The sequence below is a fragment of the Oncorhynchus mykiss genome, chromosome 24, assembly GCF_057628025.1.
Source record: "Oncorhynchus mykiss isolate SJ-2025 chromosome 24, ASM5762802v1, whole genome shotgun sequence".
Classification (NCBI taxonomy): domain Eukaryota; kingdom Metazoa; phylum Chordata; class Actinopteri; order Salmoniformes; family Salmonidae; genus Oncorhynchus; species Oncorhynchus mykiss.
Window position 1 is genome coordinate 39,577,501 of NC_143045.1, and position 18,156 is coordinate 39,595,656.

General features: G+C 49.8%; 1 protein-coding gene across 2 annotated transcripts in view; it reads right to left on the reverse strand.

Moving 5' to 3' along the window:
* The window catches only part of LOC110503240 (rho guanine nucleotide exchange factor 26), a 110,639-nt gene that overhangs the window by 73,555 nt on the left and 18,928 nt on the right, over positions 1–18,156 (reverse strand). For both annotated transcript variants that reach the window (XM_036961332.2, XM_036961333.2), the window contains exons 5-6: positions 13,193–13,243; positions 10,729–10,889 (exon numbers count right to left, since the gene is read on the reverse strand). In XM_036961332.2, the coding sequence (XP_036817227.2) occupies positions 10,729–10,889; positions 13,193–13,243 (212 nt within the window). The remainder of the gene's footprint in view (positions 1–10,728; positions 10,890–13,192; positions 13,244–18,156) is intronic.

Here is an 18,156-nt window from a genome sequence, read left to right on the forward strand (position 1 = left end):
TTACTGGGAAGCTTAGGAGAAGTATATATTCTCATGTTATTTATGTTAGTGCAGGGTGAGCTGCTCACAGTGGACTTCCTACTAGGGCACACCGTGCTAAAAGTATAACTCTGGTTCATAGACACATGATTACTGCATACAATAGCTGTATGATCAGCAGAGGCATTCAGGGCAGTAAGAGGGACATAAATTAGATTACTTACATTGTGTCTTCCAACACCCCTGATGTAATGTACATTTACTGAAGCTATATATGATGACTCAGTGACAGAATGATAGGGATTAACTGAGCTGGACTTGGGTCATTGATAAGTCATTGTCTCAACGCAGCCTTATAACGCTGTGAAAGGATCCAGGAACCCACATTTTTGGGTGGATCCCATCCTCCTTGTTATTAAAACGTGTTTTGTTTCCAAAAGGTATTGAAATTGTCAACAGAAGTTACACCCATTGAGCTGCAATAATCACATCGCCAGTTGTGAAGAGAAAGAATCCTGCTAAAGTGTTCAATGCCGTGATTCAGAGAAGGGCACAGGGCCAGATATGATGGGTATTTTACTAGTGTCTGGCAGAGAGTCAATCAGCTCTTTCAAAATCCAGTTTCACCTGTTCAGAGCTGCCCTTCTTCATGCCATTAAAACCACATGGATTATGATAGAATTGATTTCCATGTCCTGACGTAGTACATTTCAGAGCAGCATAGTCATGTCATTTACTCGAGCTCCGGGATAAGACATTGTTTTTGTACCAGGTACAGTCACATTTCTTACCATGGAGCTGCCCAAAAATCACAGCTGACGACAAGGACAACGTAATCCACCCACTAACACGCTTCACAGGATTCGGAGAAGCCTTTATGGACAGGCGAGAGGCAGGATGACGTGTGCACGTGGCTCTCGGTGCCTGGTGCAGGCCTCTAACAGATGGAGAAGCCTTTATGGACAGGCGAGAGGCAGGATAACTTGTGCACGTTGCTCCCGGTGCCTGGTGCAGGCCTCTAACAGATGGAGAAGCCCCGCTCGATCCAGAACAGAAGGTTGCCGACGTCGACTTTGAAATCGTAGTAGAAGGCACAGCGGCCGCAAGCACAGGCATCCCCAGAGACGAAGGTGCAGGAAGATCAGACTCCAGGACGCCAACCTATTTCTTGTAGACTGCTTTGCTGGAGGCCTCTATCTTCAGCTTCCACAACTCGTAACATGCCACCATCGTTGATTGCCTTGCTCCTCTAGCTGTGCTCCTTCGACTCCGCTATCAGATGGGTGAGCTCCGGGCAACACCGGCCAGTCCAATAACGACAAACAACAAGGCGGAGATGCATCAAACAAGCGTGAATGCCGTCCAGCCACCGGTGTAGAAAAGGTAAACATGCCACTCTGAGTTTTCCCCAGTTTCTTACGTAAGCTGGCGACCTGCGTGATCAAGGAAGCCCAATCTCTCTTTGGGCCTTTGGGTTACCAGGTGCTGGCGACCTGCGTGATCAAGGAAGCCCAATCTCTCTTTGGGCCTTTGGGTTACCAGGTGCTGGCGACCTGCGTGATCAAGGAAGCCCAATCTCTCTTTGGGCCTTTGGGTTACCAGGTGCTGGCGACCTGCGTGATCAAGGAAGCCACTTCAAGCCACTATAATCCTCAGCAAGTAAACAATCGCCGCATTGGAACTCGAGTCGTCCGGTTTGTCCAGAAACAAAGTGTAGTTGATACAGCCCCTACAGCCATGGGACCGGGTAGGAGATACAGCCCCTACAGCCATGGGACCGGGTAGGAGATACAACCCCTACAGCCATGGGACTGGGTAGGAGATACAGCCCCTACAGCCATGGGACCGGGTAGGAGATACAGCCCCTACAGCCATGGGACCGGGTAGGAGATACAGCCCCTACAGCCATGGGACCAGGTAGGAGATACAGCCCCTACAGCCATGGGACCAGGTAGGAGATACAGCCCCTACAGCCATGGGACCAGGTAGGAGATACAGCCCCTACAGCCATGGAACCAGGTAGGAGATACAGCTCCTACAGCCATGGGACCGGGTAGGAGATACAGCCATGGGACCAGGTAGGAGATACAGCCCCTACAGCCATGGGACCGGGTAGGAGATACAGCCCCTACAGCCATGGGGCCAGGTAGGAGATACAGCCCCTACAGCCATGGGACCAGGTAGGAGATACAGCCCCTACAGCCATGGGACCGGGTAGGAGATACAGCCCCTACAGCCATGGGACCAGGTAGGAGATACAGCCCCTACAGCCATGGGACCAGGTAGGAGATACAGCCCCTACAGCCATGGGACCAGGTAGGAGATACAGCCCCTACAGCCATGGGACCAGGTAGGAGATAGAGCCCCTACAGCCATGGGACCGGGTAGGAGATACAGCCCCTACAGCCATGGGACCGGGTAGGAGATACAGCCCCTACAGCCATGGGACCGGGTAGGAGATACAGCCCCTACAGCCATGGGACCAGGTAGGAGATACAGCCCCTACAGCCATGGGACCGGGTAGGAGATAGAGCCCCTACAGCCATGGGACCAGTAATGTACTTCTCCAGACAGAGAGGGCTCCATTACAAAAGTCATCTGGTAACAACTTTGTTAGCTTGATGGCTAGCAGCTTAGTGTCTGAGGGGTGAAGTTGCACGTGTCTGAGAGGTGAAGTTGCACGTGGCTGAGGTTTCCATAGGAATGAGGTGGGGAGGACTATGAAGCAGTACAGGCCTGAACAGAGAGAGGTTAGCATGAATAACAGACTGACACACAGCTGCCAGTATGAGCTAACCCAGGGGACCATGAACACAGTGTTACAGAGGAACAGAGGGCTGTGTGTGTTTACGAGAGAGAGGGGGGAGTCATGTAGAGACGGGGGGTCACGTAGAGAGCGGTGGGAGTCATGTAGAGAGAGAGTGGGGGGAGAGTCATGTAGAGAGAGAGTGGGGGGAGAGTCATGTAGAGAGAGAGTGGGGGGAGAGTCATGTAGAGAGAGAGTGGGGGGAGAGTCATGTAGAGAGAGAGCGGGGGAGAGTCATGTAGAGAGAGAGCGGGGGGAGTCATGTAGAGAGAGAGCGGGGGGAGTCATGTAGAGAGAGAGCGGGGGGAGAGTCATGTAGAGAGAGAGCGGGGGGAGAGTCATGTAGAGAGAGAGCGGGGGGAGAGTCATGTAGAGAGAGTGTGGGTTGAGTCATGCAGAGAGCGGGAGGAGTCATGCAGAGAGCGGGAGGAGTCATGCAGAGAGCGGGAGGAGTCATGCAGAGAGCGGGAGGAGTCATGCAGAGAGCGGGAGGAGTCATGCAGAGAGAGGGAGGAGTCATGCAGAGAGAGGGAGGAGTCATGCAGAGAGAGGGAGGAGTCATGCAGAGAGAGGGAGTCATCATGCAGAGAGAGGGAGGAGTCATGCAGAGAGAGGGAGGAGTCATGCAGAGAGAGGGAGGAGTCATGCAGAGAGAGGGAGGAGTCATGCAGAGAGAGGGAGGAGTCATGCAGAGAGAGGGAGGAGTCATGCAGAGAGAGGGAGGAGTCATGCAGAGAGAGGGAGGAGTCATGCAGAGAGAGGGAGGAGTCATGCAGAGAGAGGGAGGAGTCATGCAGAGAGAGGGAGGAGTCATGCAGAGAGAGGGAGGAGTCATGCAGAGAGAGGGAGGAGTCATGCAGAGAGAGGGAGGAGTCATGCAGAGAGAGGGAGGAGTCATGCAGAGAGAGGGAGGAGTCATGCAGAGAGAGGGAGGAGTCATGCAGAGAGAGGGAGGAGTCATGCAGAGAGAGGGAGGAGTCATGCAGAGAGAGGGAGGAGTCATGCAGAGAGAGGGAGGAGTCATGCAGAGAGAGGGAGGAGTCATGCAGAGAGCGGGAGGAGTCATGCAGAGAGCGGGAGGAGTCATGCAGAGAGCGGGAGGAGTCATGCAGAGAGCGGGAGGAGTCATGCAGAGAGCGGGAGGAGTCATGCAGAGAGCGGGAGGAGTCATGCAGAGAGCGGGAGGAGTCATGCAGAGAGCGGGAGGAGTCATGCAGAGAGCGGGAGGAGTCATGCAGAGAGCGGGAGGAGTCATGCAGAGAGCGGGAGGAGTCATGCAGAGAGCGGGAGGAGCCATGCAGAGAGCGGGAGGAGCCATGCAGAGAGCGGGAGGAGCCATGCAGAGAGCGGGAGGAGTCATGCAGAGAGCAGGAGGAGTCATGCAGAGAGCGGGAGGAGTCATGCAGAGAGCGGGAGGAGCCATGCAGAGAGCGGGAGGAGCCATGCAGAGAGCGGGAGGAGTCATGCAGAGAGCGGGAGGAGTCATGCAGAGAGCGTCCACTGGGAGGTAGGTGGCGGCGGTACATCTTGTAGAAAACACAAACTCACCTCTTTTACAAGAGCACTGCTCTGTGAAGTGCAACAAGTATGAATAAACGGACTCCTGCTGAGTCCTGTATCACTGTAAATACTGCACGGCCAATGCAGATGTCAGATTGACCAAGTGGCCCAGATGCACAATGCACTTCTCCCCACAGAATGAGCTCTTTCTCCTGACAATATGCTCACTGTTTCATCACTTCATTGTGTGAATTGTTTTGCGTTTGATGGTTAGAGTGTCTATCAATTCCCCATTACACACATCACAAGTAGTACATTTACCAATTAATTCCTATCATTTCTAATCTACAATGTTTGTTACTTTGGTTACGATCATTTCTCTTAATGCTTTTCATATTAGTTTTCCAGTATTTATTCTTCATTTTCAGAATGGGCATATTATTTGGAATGGGCATATTATTTGGAATGGGCCTGATTTAAGCATAGAAGTAGTCCTATTGGCTACCTGGCCTGATTTACGCATAGAGGTAGGCCTAGTGTCTACCTGGCCTGATTTAAGCATAGAAGTAGGCCTATTGTCTACCTGGCCTGATTTACACATAGAAGTAGTCCTATTGGCTACCTGGCCTGATTTACACATAGAAGTAGGCCTATAGGCTACCTGGCCTGATTTACACATAGAAGTAGTCCTATTGTCTACCTGGCCTGATTTACACATAGAAGTAGTCCTAGTGTCTACCTGGCCTGATTTACACATAGAAGTAGTCCTATTGTCTACCTGGCCTGATTTACACATAGAAGTAGTCCTATTGTCTACCTGGCCTGATTTACGCATAGAAGTGGTCCTAGTGTCTACCTGGCCTGATTTAAGCATAGAAGTAGGCCTATAGGCTACCTGGCCTGATTCACGCATAGAAGTAGTCCTATTGGCTACCTGGCCTGATTTACACATAGAAGTAGTCCTATTGACTACCTGGCCTGATTTACACATAGATGTAGGCCTATTGGCTACCTGGCCTGATTTAAGCATAGAAGTAGTCCTATTGTCTACCTGGCCTGATTTACACATAGAAGTAGTCCTATTGGCTACCTGGCCTGATTTACACATAGAAGATATCAGTTTGTCTCTGTCAATGGTCTGTCCTCTGACAAATCAACTGTAAATTTCGGTGTTCCTCAAGGTTCCGTTTTAGGACCACTTTTGTTTTCACTATATATTTTACCTCTTGGGGATGTTATTCGAAAACATAATGTTAACTTTCACTGCTATGCAGATGACACACAGCTGTACATTTCAATTAAACATGGTGAAGCCCCAAAATTGCCCTTGCTAGAAGAATGTGTTTCAGACATAAGGAAGTGGATGGCTGCAAACTTTCTACTTTTAAACTCGGACAAAACAGAGATGCTTGTTCTAGGTCCCAAGAAACAAAGAGATCTTCTGTTGAATCTGACAATTAATCTTAATGGTTGTACAGTCGTCTCAAATAAAACTGTGAAGGACCTCGGCGTTACTCTGGACCCTGATCTCTCTTTTGAAGAACATATCAAGACCATTTCAAGGACAGCTTTTTTCCATCTACGAAACATTGCAAAAATCAGGAACTTTCTGTCCAAAAATGATGCAGAAAAATTAATCCATGCTTTTGTCACTTCCAGGTTAGACTACTGCAATGCTCTACTTTCCGGCTACCCGGATAAAGCACTAAATAAACTTCAGTTAGTGCTAAATACGGCTGCTAGAATCCTGACTAGAACCAAAAAATTTGATCATATTACTCCAGTGCTAGCCTCTCTACACTGGCTTCCTGTCAAAGCAAGGGCTGATTTCAAGGTTTTACTGCTAACCTACAAAGCATTACATGGGCTTGCTCCTATCTATCTCTCTGATTTGGTCCTGCCGTACATACCTACACGTACGCTACGGTCACAAGACGCAGGCCTCCTAATTGTCCCTAGAATTTTTAAGCAAACAGCTGGAGGCAGGGCTTTCTCCTATAGAGCTCCATTTTTATGGAACGGTCTGCCTACCCATGTCAGAGACGCAAACTCGGTCTCAACCTTTAAGTCTCTACTGAAGACTCATCTCTTCAGTGGGTCATATGATTGAGTGTAGTCTGGCCCAGGAGTGGGAGGTTGAACGGAAAGGCTCTGGAGCAACGAACCACCCTTGCTGTCTCTGCCTGGCCGGTTCCCCTCTTTCCACTGGGATTCTCTGCCTCTAACCCTATTACAGGGGCTGAGTCACTGGCTTTACTGGGGCTCTCTCATGCCGTCCCTGGAGGAGGTGCGTCACCTGAGTGGGTTGAGTCACTGATGTGGTCATCCTGTCTGGGTTGGCGCTCCCCCCCCCCCCTTAAGTTGTGCCGTGGCGGAGGTCTTTGTGGGCTATACTCAGCCTTGTCTCAGGATGGTAAGTTGGTGGTTGAAGATATCCCTCTAGTGGTGTGGGGGCTGTGCTTTGGCAAAGTGGGTGGGGTTATATCCTTCCTGTTTGGCCCTGTCCGGGGGTGTCCTCGGAGTGGGCCACAGTGTCTCCTGACCCCTCCTGTCTCAGCCTCCAGTATTTATGCTGCAGTAGTTTATGTGTCGGGGGGCTAGGGTCAGTTTGTTATATCTGGAGTACTTCTCCTGTCCTATTCGGTGTCCTGTGTGAATCTAAGTGTGCGTTCTCTAATTCTCTCCTTCTCTCTTTCTCTCTCTCGGAGGACCTGAGCCCTAGGACCATGCCCCAGGACTACCTGACATGATGACTCCTTGCTGTCCCCAGTCCACCTGGCTGTGCTGCTGCTCCAGTTTCAACTGTTCTGCCTTATTATTATTCGACCATGCTGATCATTTATGAACATTTGAACATCTTGGCCATGTTCTGTTATAATCTCCACCCGGCACAGCCAGAAGAGGACTGGCCATCCCACATATGCTCTCTCTAATTCTCTCTTTCTTTCTCTCTCTCGGAGGACCTGAGCCCTAGGACCATGCCCCAGGACTACCTGACATGATGACTCCTTGCTGTCCCCAGTCCACCTGACTGTGCTGCTGCTCCAGTTTCAACTATTCTGCCTTATTATTATTCGACCATGCTGGTCATTTATGAACATTTGAACATCTTGACCATGTTTTGTTATAATCTCCACCCGGCACAGCCAGAAGAGGACTGGCCACCCCACATAGCCTGGTTCCTCTCTAGGTTTCTTCCTAGGTTTTGGCCTTTCTAGGGAGTTTTTCCTAGCCACCGTGCTTCTTCACCTGCATTGCTTGCTGTTTGGGGTTTTAGGCTGGGTTTCTGTACAGCACTTTGAGATATCAGCTGATGTACGAAGGGCTATATAAAATAAATTTGATTTGATTTGATTTGAAGTAGTCCTATTGGCTACCTGGCCTGATTTACACATAGAAGTAGTCCTATTGACTCCCTGGCCTGTGCACAAAAGTAGACATATAAAATGTGGCCATTTGGGGATCTGATAGTATTTCTGATTGGCTTAACTTACCACCAATAATAACCTGTGGAGCTTCTCAAAGTCATATTTTCTTCACCTCAAACAGCGAGCAAACAAAGTCCGTTTTTACATCCATTGAGAATTATTATAGTTCCTCAAAATCTTTCCAGCTCTCTACCTTTTGATAACCACTCAGCGTGAAATGGAAAAATGTCATGCTCTGATCCAGTGGAAATGTCATAAAATAGGCCTACCTGATTACCTCTTATCAGTGCTCGACTTGCACTGAAATAGGTTCCGGTACTCATTTTGGGTGCTGGTACTGTTTATACTTAGTTGCAGGAGTTCCACAATACTTTAGAGAGAATATTCTATAAGAGGAAAGGGAGCTCAAGCAGTAGAACATTGGAGGTGTCAGTACTCAGCTCCAGCGAGCTCCTGCGCAAGTCAAGCACTGCTTTTTATCCCTTGTGCAAATAGCCTACAGCTGTGTCTGTCCCAAGCTCACTCGGGAGGGAAACTGAGGGCCCAGAATATTTTATACAATGTTGCAAGTTCGCTAATGCAAGCTTCAGGCCTGACCCAAGTTAATAGTTGATACAATGTTTCAAGGTGCTTCAGGCCTGACCCAAGTTAATAGTTGATACAATGTTTCAAGGTGCTTCAGGCCTGACCCAAGTTAATAGTTGATACAATGTTTCAAGGTGCTTCAGGCCTGACCCAAGTTAATAGTTGATACAATGTTTCAAGGTGCTTCAGGCCTGACCCAAGTTAATAGTTGATACAATGTTTCAAGGTGCTTCAGGCCTGACCCAAGTTAATAGTTGATACAATGTTTCAAGGTGCTTCAGCCCTGACCCAAGTTAATAGTTGATACAGTGTTTCAAGGTGCTTCAGGCCTGACCCAAGTTAATAGTTGATACAATGTTTCAAGGTGCTTCAGGCCTGACCCAAGTTAATAGTTGATACAATGTTTCAAGGTGCTTCAGGCCTGACCCAAGTTAATAGTTGATACAATGTTTCAAGGTGCTTCAGGCCTGACCCAAGTTAATAGTTGATACAATGTTTCAAGGTGCTTCAGGCCTGACCCAAGTTAATAGTTGATACAATGTTTCAAGGTGCTTCAGGCCTGACCCAAGTTAATAGTTGATACAATGTTTCAAGGTGCTTCAGGCCTGACCCAAGTTAATAGTTGATACAATGTTTCAAGGTGCTTCAGGCCTGACCCAAGTTAATAGTTGATACAATGTTTCAAGGTGCTTCAGGCCTGACCCAAGTTAATAGTTGATACAATGTTTCAAGGTGCTTCAGGCCTGACCCAAGTTAATAGTTGATACAATGTTTCAAGGTGCTTCAGCCCTGACCCAAGTTAATAGTTGATACAGTGTTTCAAGGTGCTTCAGGCCTGACCCAAGTTAATAGTTGATACAATGTTTCAAGGTGCTTCAGGCCTGACCCAAGTTAATAGTTGATACAATGTTTCAAGGTGCTTCAGGCCTGACCCAAGTTAATAGTTGATACAATGTTTCAAGGTGCTTCAGGCCTGACCCAAGTTAATAGTTGATACAATGTTTCAAGGTGCTTCAGGCCTGACCCAAGTTAATAGTTGATACAGTGTTTCAAGGTGCTTCAGGCCTGACCCAAGTTAATAGTTGATACAGTGTTTCAAGGTGCTTCAGGCCTGACCCAAGTTAATAGTTGATACAGTGTTTCAAGGTGCTTCAGGCCTGACCCAAGTTAATAGTTGATACAGTGTTTCAAGGTGCTTCAGGCCTGACCCAAGTTAATAGTTGATACAGTGTTTCAAGGTGCTTCAGGCCTGACCCAAGTTAATAGTTGATACAGTGTTTCAAGGTGCTTCAGGCCTGACCCAAGTTAATAGTTGATACAATGTTTCAAGGTGCTTCAGGCCTGACCCAAGGTGACAGTTGATACAATGTTTCAAGGTGCTTCAGGCCTGACCCAAGGTGACAGTTGATACAATGTTTCAAAGTGCTTCAGGCCTGACCCAAGTTAATAGTTGATACAATGTTTCAAGGTGCTTCAGGCCTGACCCAAGGTGACAGTTGATACAATGTTTCAAGGTGCTTCAGGCCTGACCCAAGTTAATAGTTAATACAGTGTTTCAAGGTGCTTCAGGCCTGACCCAAGTTAATAGTTGATACAATGTTTCAAGGTGCTTCAGGCCTGACCCAAGTTGATAGTTGATACAATGTTTCAAGTTCGTTGCAGACAGGCCATGTGTAGCCAATGTGATTTATAGGATATTTATTTTTAAATCAGGATATTTTCTACCTGCAATGTTTTTATTTGTTGGCTTTATGTAGGCTATTTTTACTTAGTTGCCAATGGCAACAGATGTTACTTTTTAAGTTATTTTTTATTTAGATTTGGATAGCATTTTGATTAACCACATGACAATGACGTTATAATAAATTAAATGAAACTGTTTCACAAATATTTGCATATGAAAACCATAACTGACAAGTAGATCGGTAGAAATTGTGAAATAAATTGACATGCCACATGAGAAAGTTTGACGAATTATCACGTAGGTTATTACCGGCAACTTCAGGAGAGTAACGGCAGAATCTGTGAAAGCCAGCAAGAGAGGGAAGAGGATGGTCCAGACGGGTTAAGGTTTTTTTTATTCTGGTAATCTTGATCTCTGGCTCCCTCTTGAGTCATTTGTCTTATTATATTAAACCGTAAGCTTAAAGCATCAGACAAGCTCAATACATATATAGTTGATTTGATTAATACACATAGTGTGTGTCTACATATGGAAAAATACATGTTTAAGAACAAACGACTTTCGGTTGACCAAGATGTTTTTTGTCGGGTACAGTCCTAGTTCTCACACTGACCTCACACACCACAAGAGCATCAACTACAATACCCACAATCCACCTTCCTCTAGCTAAGGCAAACACACACACAGACACACACAGACACACACACACACACACACACACACACACACACACACACAGGACCTACTTCTTGCTGGCCTCACACACGTCTGTGATGTTGGAGAAGAGGTGGTGGTGCTCGGTCTTGGTCATGGTGTCACTGAGCTCCGCTGAGTTCTGAAACATCCGGATCAGAACCTCCAGACTGTGGAGGTAGGAGTGTTCTGACGATATCAACTCAAATATGGCCTGACAGAGAGAATGAGAGAGAGACAGAGAGAGAGAGACAGAGAGACAGAGAGAGAGAGACAGAGAGACAGAGAGAGAGAGACAGAGGGTGTAAATTAAATGCATTAATGTACCTAACATCTGTGAGCTGTACTAATATCTCTGGCATGTCATTGGTCAATAACGTGTGTGCGAGGTGCAGGCTAGAGTGATGTCATAGCAGGGCTGAAAGGCCATTGGACAACATTCAAGACAGAACTCAAATAAAACTTCCAATGATAAGAGAAACACTGGTATGTTATACCTCTGTACATTTCATCAAAACCATATGTTGATAAGGGAAACACTGGTATGTTATACCTCTGTACATTTCATCAAAACCATGTTGATAAGGGAAACACTGGTATGTTATACCTCTGTACTTGTGTTACATCTCTGTCCTCTATAGACATTTATTTGCTATGAATTCATCTGTCCCTGACATATAAACTGGTTTATTTGTCTACGGTCCCTATTTTCTAGCCCTCCCCTTTAAGAAGGGTTTATTACTGCTATGGAGAGGTTACAGGAAGGGGAGTTCAGACACCGTATATTACATTTCCCAGGGTGCTACAGGAAGTGACTTTTCTGTGTGTACAGATTTCTAACTCTCTGGAGGCAGTCGGCTTTATCCTCCGTAGGAGGAACTGTCCATGTTGGAAGGGAAAGGGTCACACACACACGCACACACTAACTGTACTCCCGTCTCCTGCCTGGTCACACACACACTGAATAAGGCTGTTACACACACACACACACTGAATAAGGCTGTTACACACACACACACACTGAATAAGGCTGTCACACACACACACACTGAATAAGGCTGTTACACACACACACACACTGAATAAGGCTGTTACACACACACACACACTGAATAAGGCTGTTACACACACACACACACTGAATAAGGCTGTTACACACACACACACTGAATAAGGCTGTTACACACACACACACTGAATAAGGCTGTTACACACACACACACTGAATAAGGCTGTTACACACACACTGAATAAGGCTGTTACACACACACACACACTGAATAAGGCTGTTACACACACACTGAATAAGGCTGTTACACACACACTGAATAAGGCTGTTACACACACACACACTGAATAAGGCTGTTACACACACACTGAATAAGGCTGTTACACACACACACACACTGAATAAGGCTGTTACACACACACACACTGAATAAGGCTGTTACACACACACACACACTGAATAAGGCTGTTACACACACACACACACTGAATAAGGCTGTTACACACACACACACACTGAATAAGGCTGTTACACACACACTGAATAAGGCTGTTACACACACACTGAATAAGGCTGTTACACACACACACACACTGAATAAGGCTGTTACACACACACTGAATAAGGCTGTTACACACACACTGAATAAGGCTGTTACACACACACACACTGAATAAGGCTGTTACACACACACTGAATAAGGCTGTTACACACACACACACACTGAATAAGGCTGTTACACACACACACACTGAATAAGGCTGTTACACACACACACACACTGAATAAGGCTGTTACACACACACACACTGAATAAGGCTGTTACACACACACACACACTGAATAAGGCTGTTACACACACACACACACTGAATAAGGCTGTTACACACACACACACACTGAATAAGGCTGTCACACACACACTGAATAAGGCTGTTACACACACACACACTGAATAAGGCTGTTACACACACACACACTGAATAAGGCTGTTACACACACACACACTGAATAAGGCTGTTACACACACACACACTGAATAAGGCTGTTACACACACACACACACACACTGAATAAGGCTGTTACACACACACACACACTGAATAAGGCTGTTACACACACACACACTGAATAAGGCTGTTACACACACACTGAATAAGGCTGTTACACACACACACACTGAATAAGGCTGTTACACACACACACACTGAATAAGGCTGTTACACACACACTGAATAAGGCTGTTACACACACACACACTGAATAAGGCTGTTACACACACACACACTGAATAAGGCTGTTACACACACACACACACACACTGAATAAGGCTGTTACACACACACACACACTGAATAAGGCTGTTACACACACACACACACACACACAATAAGGCTGTTACACACACACACACACACACTGAATAAGGCTGTTACACACACACTGAATAAGGCTGTTACACACACACACACACACACACACACACACACACACACTGGGGCTGTTACCTCTTGTCTTTTCCGCTCCTCCTGGCTGAGCTTAAGGCCGCTCTTCTTCACCTGCAGGAACAACAGCGTTTAGAACATCGGGTTCGGTAACAACACGAGGAAGAACAAGTAATCTCTAACAACACAAGTCTAATGACTACATGCCACCACTTACACACAACCAGGTACATGCTGTACCTTAAGGACAGAGAGGAATGAGAGGAATTGTTTAGACGTGAAGCAGACCTCTGTGTCCGTCAGGGTTGTCTCTATCGGTATCCATCCATCCCAGGTAGTCCTAACTCTCAGACCTAGAGGTCCGCTTTTAGAGAAATTAAAGCTACTGTGTGTTCAGCCCAACTCTCAGACCTAGGGGTCCGCTTTTAGAGAAATGAAAGCTACTGTGTGTTCAGCCCAACTCTCAGACCTAGGGGTCAGTTTTTAGAGAAATGAAAGCTACTGTGTGTTCAGCCCAACTCTCAGACCTAGGGGTCAGTTTTTAGAGAAATGAAAGCTACTGTGTGTTCAGCCCAACTCTCAGACCTAGGGGTCCGTTTTTAGAGAAATGAAAGCTACTGTGTGTTCAGCCCAACTCTCAGACCTAGGGGTCCGTTTTTAGAGAAATGAAAGCTACTGTGTGTTCAGCCCAACTCTCAGACCTAGGGGTCCGTTTTTAGAGAAATGAAAGCTACTGTGTGTTCAGCCCAACTCTCAGACCTAGGGGTCCGCTTTTAGAGAAATGAAAGCTACTGTGTGTTCAGCCCAACTCTCAGACCTAGGGGTCAGTTTTTAGAGAAATGAAAGCTACTGTGTGTTCAGCCCAACTCTCAGACCTAGGGGTCCGTTTTTAGAGAAATGAAAGCTACTGTGTGTTCAGCCCAACTCTCAGACCTAGGGGTCCGTTTTTAGAGAAATGAAAGCTACTGTGTGTTCAGCCCAACTCTCAGACCTAGGGGTCCGTTTTTAGAGAAATGAAAGCTACTGTGTGTTCAGCCCAACTCTCAGACCTAGGGGTCTTTCTCTGAGAAAGGTGGCCCTAGCAACGATTCAACATCTGCTTGCCAACGTGCCTCTCCCACAGAAGGTTCTGAGGGAAATGAAAAACAGAACTGTTCAAGTGGTGAGAAGGTTCCACTGGCCAGGGACACCGAGGACAACTTCCTGGGCTTCGGGAGGAAGGTTCCACTGGCCAGGGACACCGAGGACAACTTCCTGGGCTTCGGGAGGAAGGTTCCACTGGCCAGGGACACCGAGGACAACTTCCTGGGCTTCAGGAGGAAGGTTCCACTGGCCAGGGACACCGAGGACAACTTCCTGGTCTTCGGGAGGAAGGTTCCACTGGCCAGGGACACCGAGGACAACTTCCTGGGCTTCGGGAGGAAGGTTCCACTGGCCAGGGACACCGAGGACAACTTCCTGGTCTTCGGGAGGAAGGTTCCACTGGCCAGGGACACCGAGGACAACTTCCTGGGCTTCGGGAGGAAGGTTCCACTGGCCAGGGACACCGAGGACAACTTCCTGGGCTTCGGGAGGAAGGTTCCACTGGCCAGGGACACCGAGGACAACTTCCTGGGCTTCAGGAGGAAGGTTCCACTGGCCAGGGACACCGAGGACAACTTCCTGGGGTTCAGGAGGAAGGTTCCAATGGCCAGGGACACCGAGGACAACTTCCTGGGGTTCAGGAGGAAGGTTCCACTGGTCAGGGACACCGAGGACAACTTCCTGGGGTTCAGGAGGAAGGTTCCACTGGCCAGGGACACCGAGGACAACTTCCTGGTCTTCGGGAGGAAGGTTCCACTGGCCAGGGACACCGAGGACAACTTCCTGGGGTTCAGGAGGAAGGTTCCACTGGCCAGGGACACCGAGGACAACTTCCTGGGGTTCAGGAGGAAGGTTCCACTGGCCAGGGACACCGAGGACAACTTCCTGGTCTTCGGGAGGAAGGTTCCACTGGCCAGGGACACCGAGGACAACTTCCTGGGCTTCGGGAGGAAGGTTCCACTGGCCAGGGACACCGAGGACAACTTCCTGGGGTTCAGGAGGAAGGTTCCACTGGCCAGGGACACCGAGGACAACTTCCTGGGGTTCAGGAGGAAGGTTCCACTGGCCAGGGACACCGAGGACAACTTCCTGGGGTTCAGGAGGAAGGTTCCACTGGCCAGGGACACCGAGGACAACTTCCTGGGGTTCAGGAGGAAGGTTCCACTGGCCAGGGACACCGAGGACAACTTCCTGGGATTCAGGAGGAAGGTTCCACTGGCCAGGGACACCGAGGACAACTTCCTGGGGTTCAGGAGGAAGGTTCCACTGGCCAGGGACACCGAGGACAACTTCCTGGGGTTCAGGAGGAAGGTTCCACTGGCCAGGGACACCGAGGACAACTTCCTGGGGTTCAGGAGGAAGGTTCCACTGGCCAGGGACACCGAGGACAACTTCCTGGGCTTCAGGAGGAAGGTTCCACTGGCCAGGGACACCGAGGACAACTTCCTGGGGTTCAGGAGGAAGGATCCACTGGCCAGGGACACCGAGGACAACTTCCTGGGGTTCAGGAGGAAGGTTCCACTGGCCAGGGACACCGAGGACAACTTCCTGGGGTTCAGGAGGAAGGATCCACTGGCCAGGGACACCGAGGACAACTTCCTGGGGTTCAGGAGGAAGGTTCCACTGGCCAGGGACACCGAGGACAACTTCCTGGGGTTCAGGAGGAAGGTTCCACTGGCCAGGGACACCGAGGACAACTTCCTGGGGTTCAGGAGGAAGGTTCCACTGGTCAGGGACACCGAGGACAACTTCCTGGGGTTCAGGAGGAAGGTTCCACTGGCCAGGGACACCGAGGACAACTTCCTGGTCTTCGGGAGGAAGGATCCACTGGCCAGGGACACCGAGGACAACTTCCTGGGGTTCAGGAGGAAGGTTCCACTGGCCAGGGACACCGAGGACAACTTCCTGGTCTTCGGGAGGAAGGTTCCACTGGCCAGGGACACCGAGGACTACTTCCTGGGCTTCGGGAGGAAGGTTCCACTGGCCAGGGACACCGAGGACAACTTCCTGGGGTTCAGGAGGAAGGTTCCACTGGCCAGGGACACCGAGGACAACTTCCTGGTCTTCGGGAGGAAGGTTCCACTGGCCAGGGACATCGAGGACAACTTCCTGGGCTTCGGGAGGAAGGTTCCACTGGCCAGGGACACCGAGGACAACTTCCTGGGGTTCAGGAGGAAGGTTCCACTGGCCAGGGACACCGAGGACAACTTCCTGGGGTTCAGGAGGAAGGTTCCACTGGCCAGGGACACCGAGGACAACTTCCTGGGGTTCAGGAGGAAGGTTCCACTGGCCAGGGACACCAAGGACAACTTCCTGGTCTTCGGGAGGAAGGTTCCACTGGTCAGGGACACCGAGGACAACTTCCTGGGGTTCAGGAGGAAGGTTCCACTGGCCAGGGACACCGAGGACAACTTCCTGGTCTTCAGGAGGAAGGTTCCACTGGCCAGGGACACCGAGGACAACTTCCTGGGGTTCAGGAGGAAGGTTCCACTGGCCAGGGACACCGAGGACAACTTCCTGGGGTTCAGGAGGAAGGTTCCACTGGCCAGGGACACCGAGGACAACTTCCTGGGGTTCAGGAGGAAGGTTCCACTGGCCAGGGACACCGAGGACAACTTCCTGGGGTTCAGGAGGAAGGTTCCACTGGCCAGGGACACCGAGGACAACTTCCTGGTCTTCAGGAGGAAGGTTCCACTGGCCAGGGACACCGAGGACAACTTCCTGGGGTTCAGGAGGAAGGATCCACTGGCCAGGGACACCGAGGACAACTTCCTGGTCTTCAGGAGGAAGGTTCCACTGGCCAGGGACACCGAGGACAACTTCCTGGTCTTCAGGAGGAAGGTTCCACTGGCCAGGGACACCGAGGACAACTTCCTGGGGTTCAGGAGGAAGGATCCACTGGCCAGGGACACCGAGGACAACTTCCTGGGGTTCAGGAGGAAGGTTCCACTGGCCAGGGACACCGAGGACAACTTCCTGGGGTTCAGGAGGAAGGATCCACTGGCCAGGGACACCGAGGACAACTTCCTGGGGTTCAGGAGGAAGGATCCACTGGCCAGGGACACCGAGGACAACTTCCTGGGGTTCAGGAGGAAGGTTCCACTGGCCAGGGACACCGAGGACAACTTCCTGGGGTTCAGGAGGAAGGTTCCACTGGCCAGGGACACCGAGGACAACTTCCTGGTCTTCGGGAGGAAGGTTCCACTGGCCAGGGACACCGAGGACAACTTCCTGGGGTTCAGGAGGAAGGTTCCACTGGCCAGGGACACCGAGGACAACTTCCTGGGGTTCAGGAGGAAGGTTCCACTGGCCAGGGACACCGAGGACAACTTCCTGGGGTTCAGGAGGAAGGTTCCACTGGCCAGGGACACCGAGGACAACTTCCTGGGGTTCAGGAGGAAGGTTCCACTGGCCAGGGACACCGAGGACAACTTCCTGGGATTCAGGAGGAAGGTTCCACTGGCCAGGGACACCGAGGACAACTTCCTGGGGTTCAGGAGGAAGGTTCCACTGGCCAGGGACACCGAGGACAACTTCCTGGGGTTCAGGAGGAAGGTTCCACTGGCCAGGGACACCGAGGACAACTTCCTGGGGTTCAGGAGGAAGGTTCCAATGGCCAGGGACACCGAGGACAACTTCCTGGGGTTCAGGAGGAAGGTTCCACTGGTCAGGGACACCGAGGACAACTTCCTGGGGTTCAGGAGGAAGGTTCCACTGGCCAGGGACACCGAGGACAACTTCCTGGTCTTCGGGAGGAAGGTTCCACTGGCCAGGGACACCGAGGACAACTTCCTGGGGTTCAGGAGGAAGGTTCCACTGGCCAGGGACACCGAGGACAACTTCCTGGGGTTCAGGAGGAAGGTTCCACTGGCCAGGGACACCGAGGACAACTTCCTGGTCTTCGGGAGGAAGGTTCCACTGGCCAGGGACACCGAGGACAACTT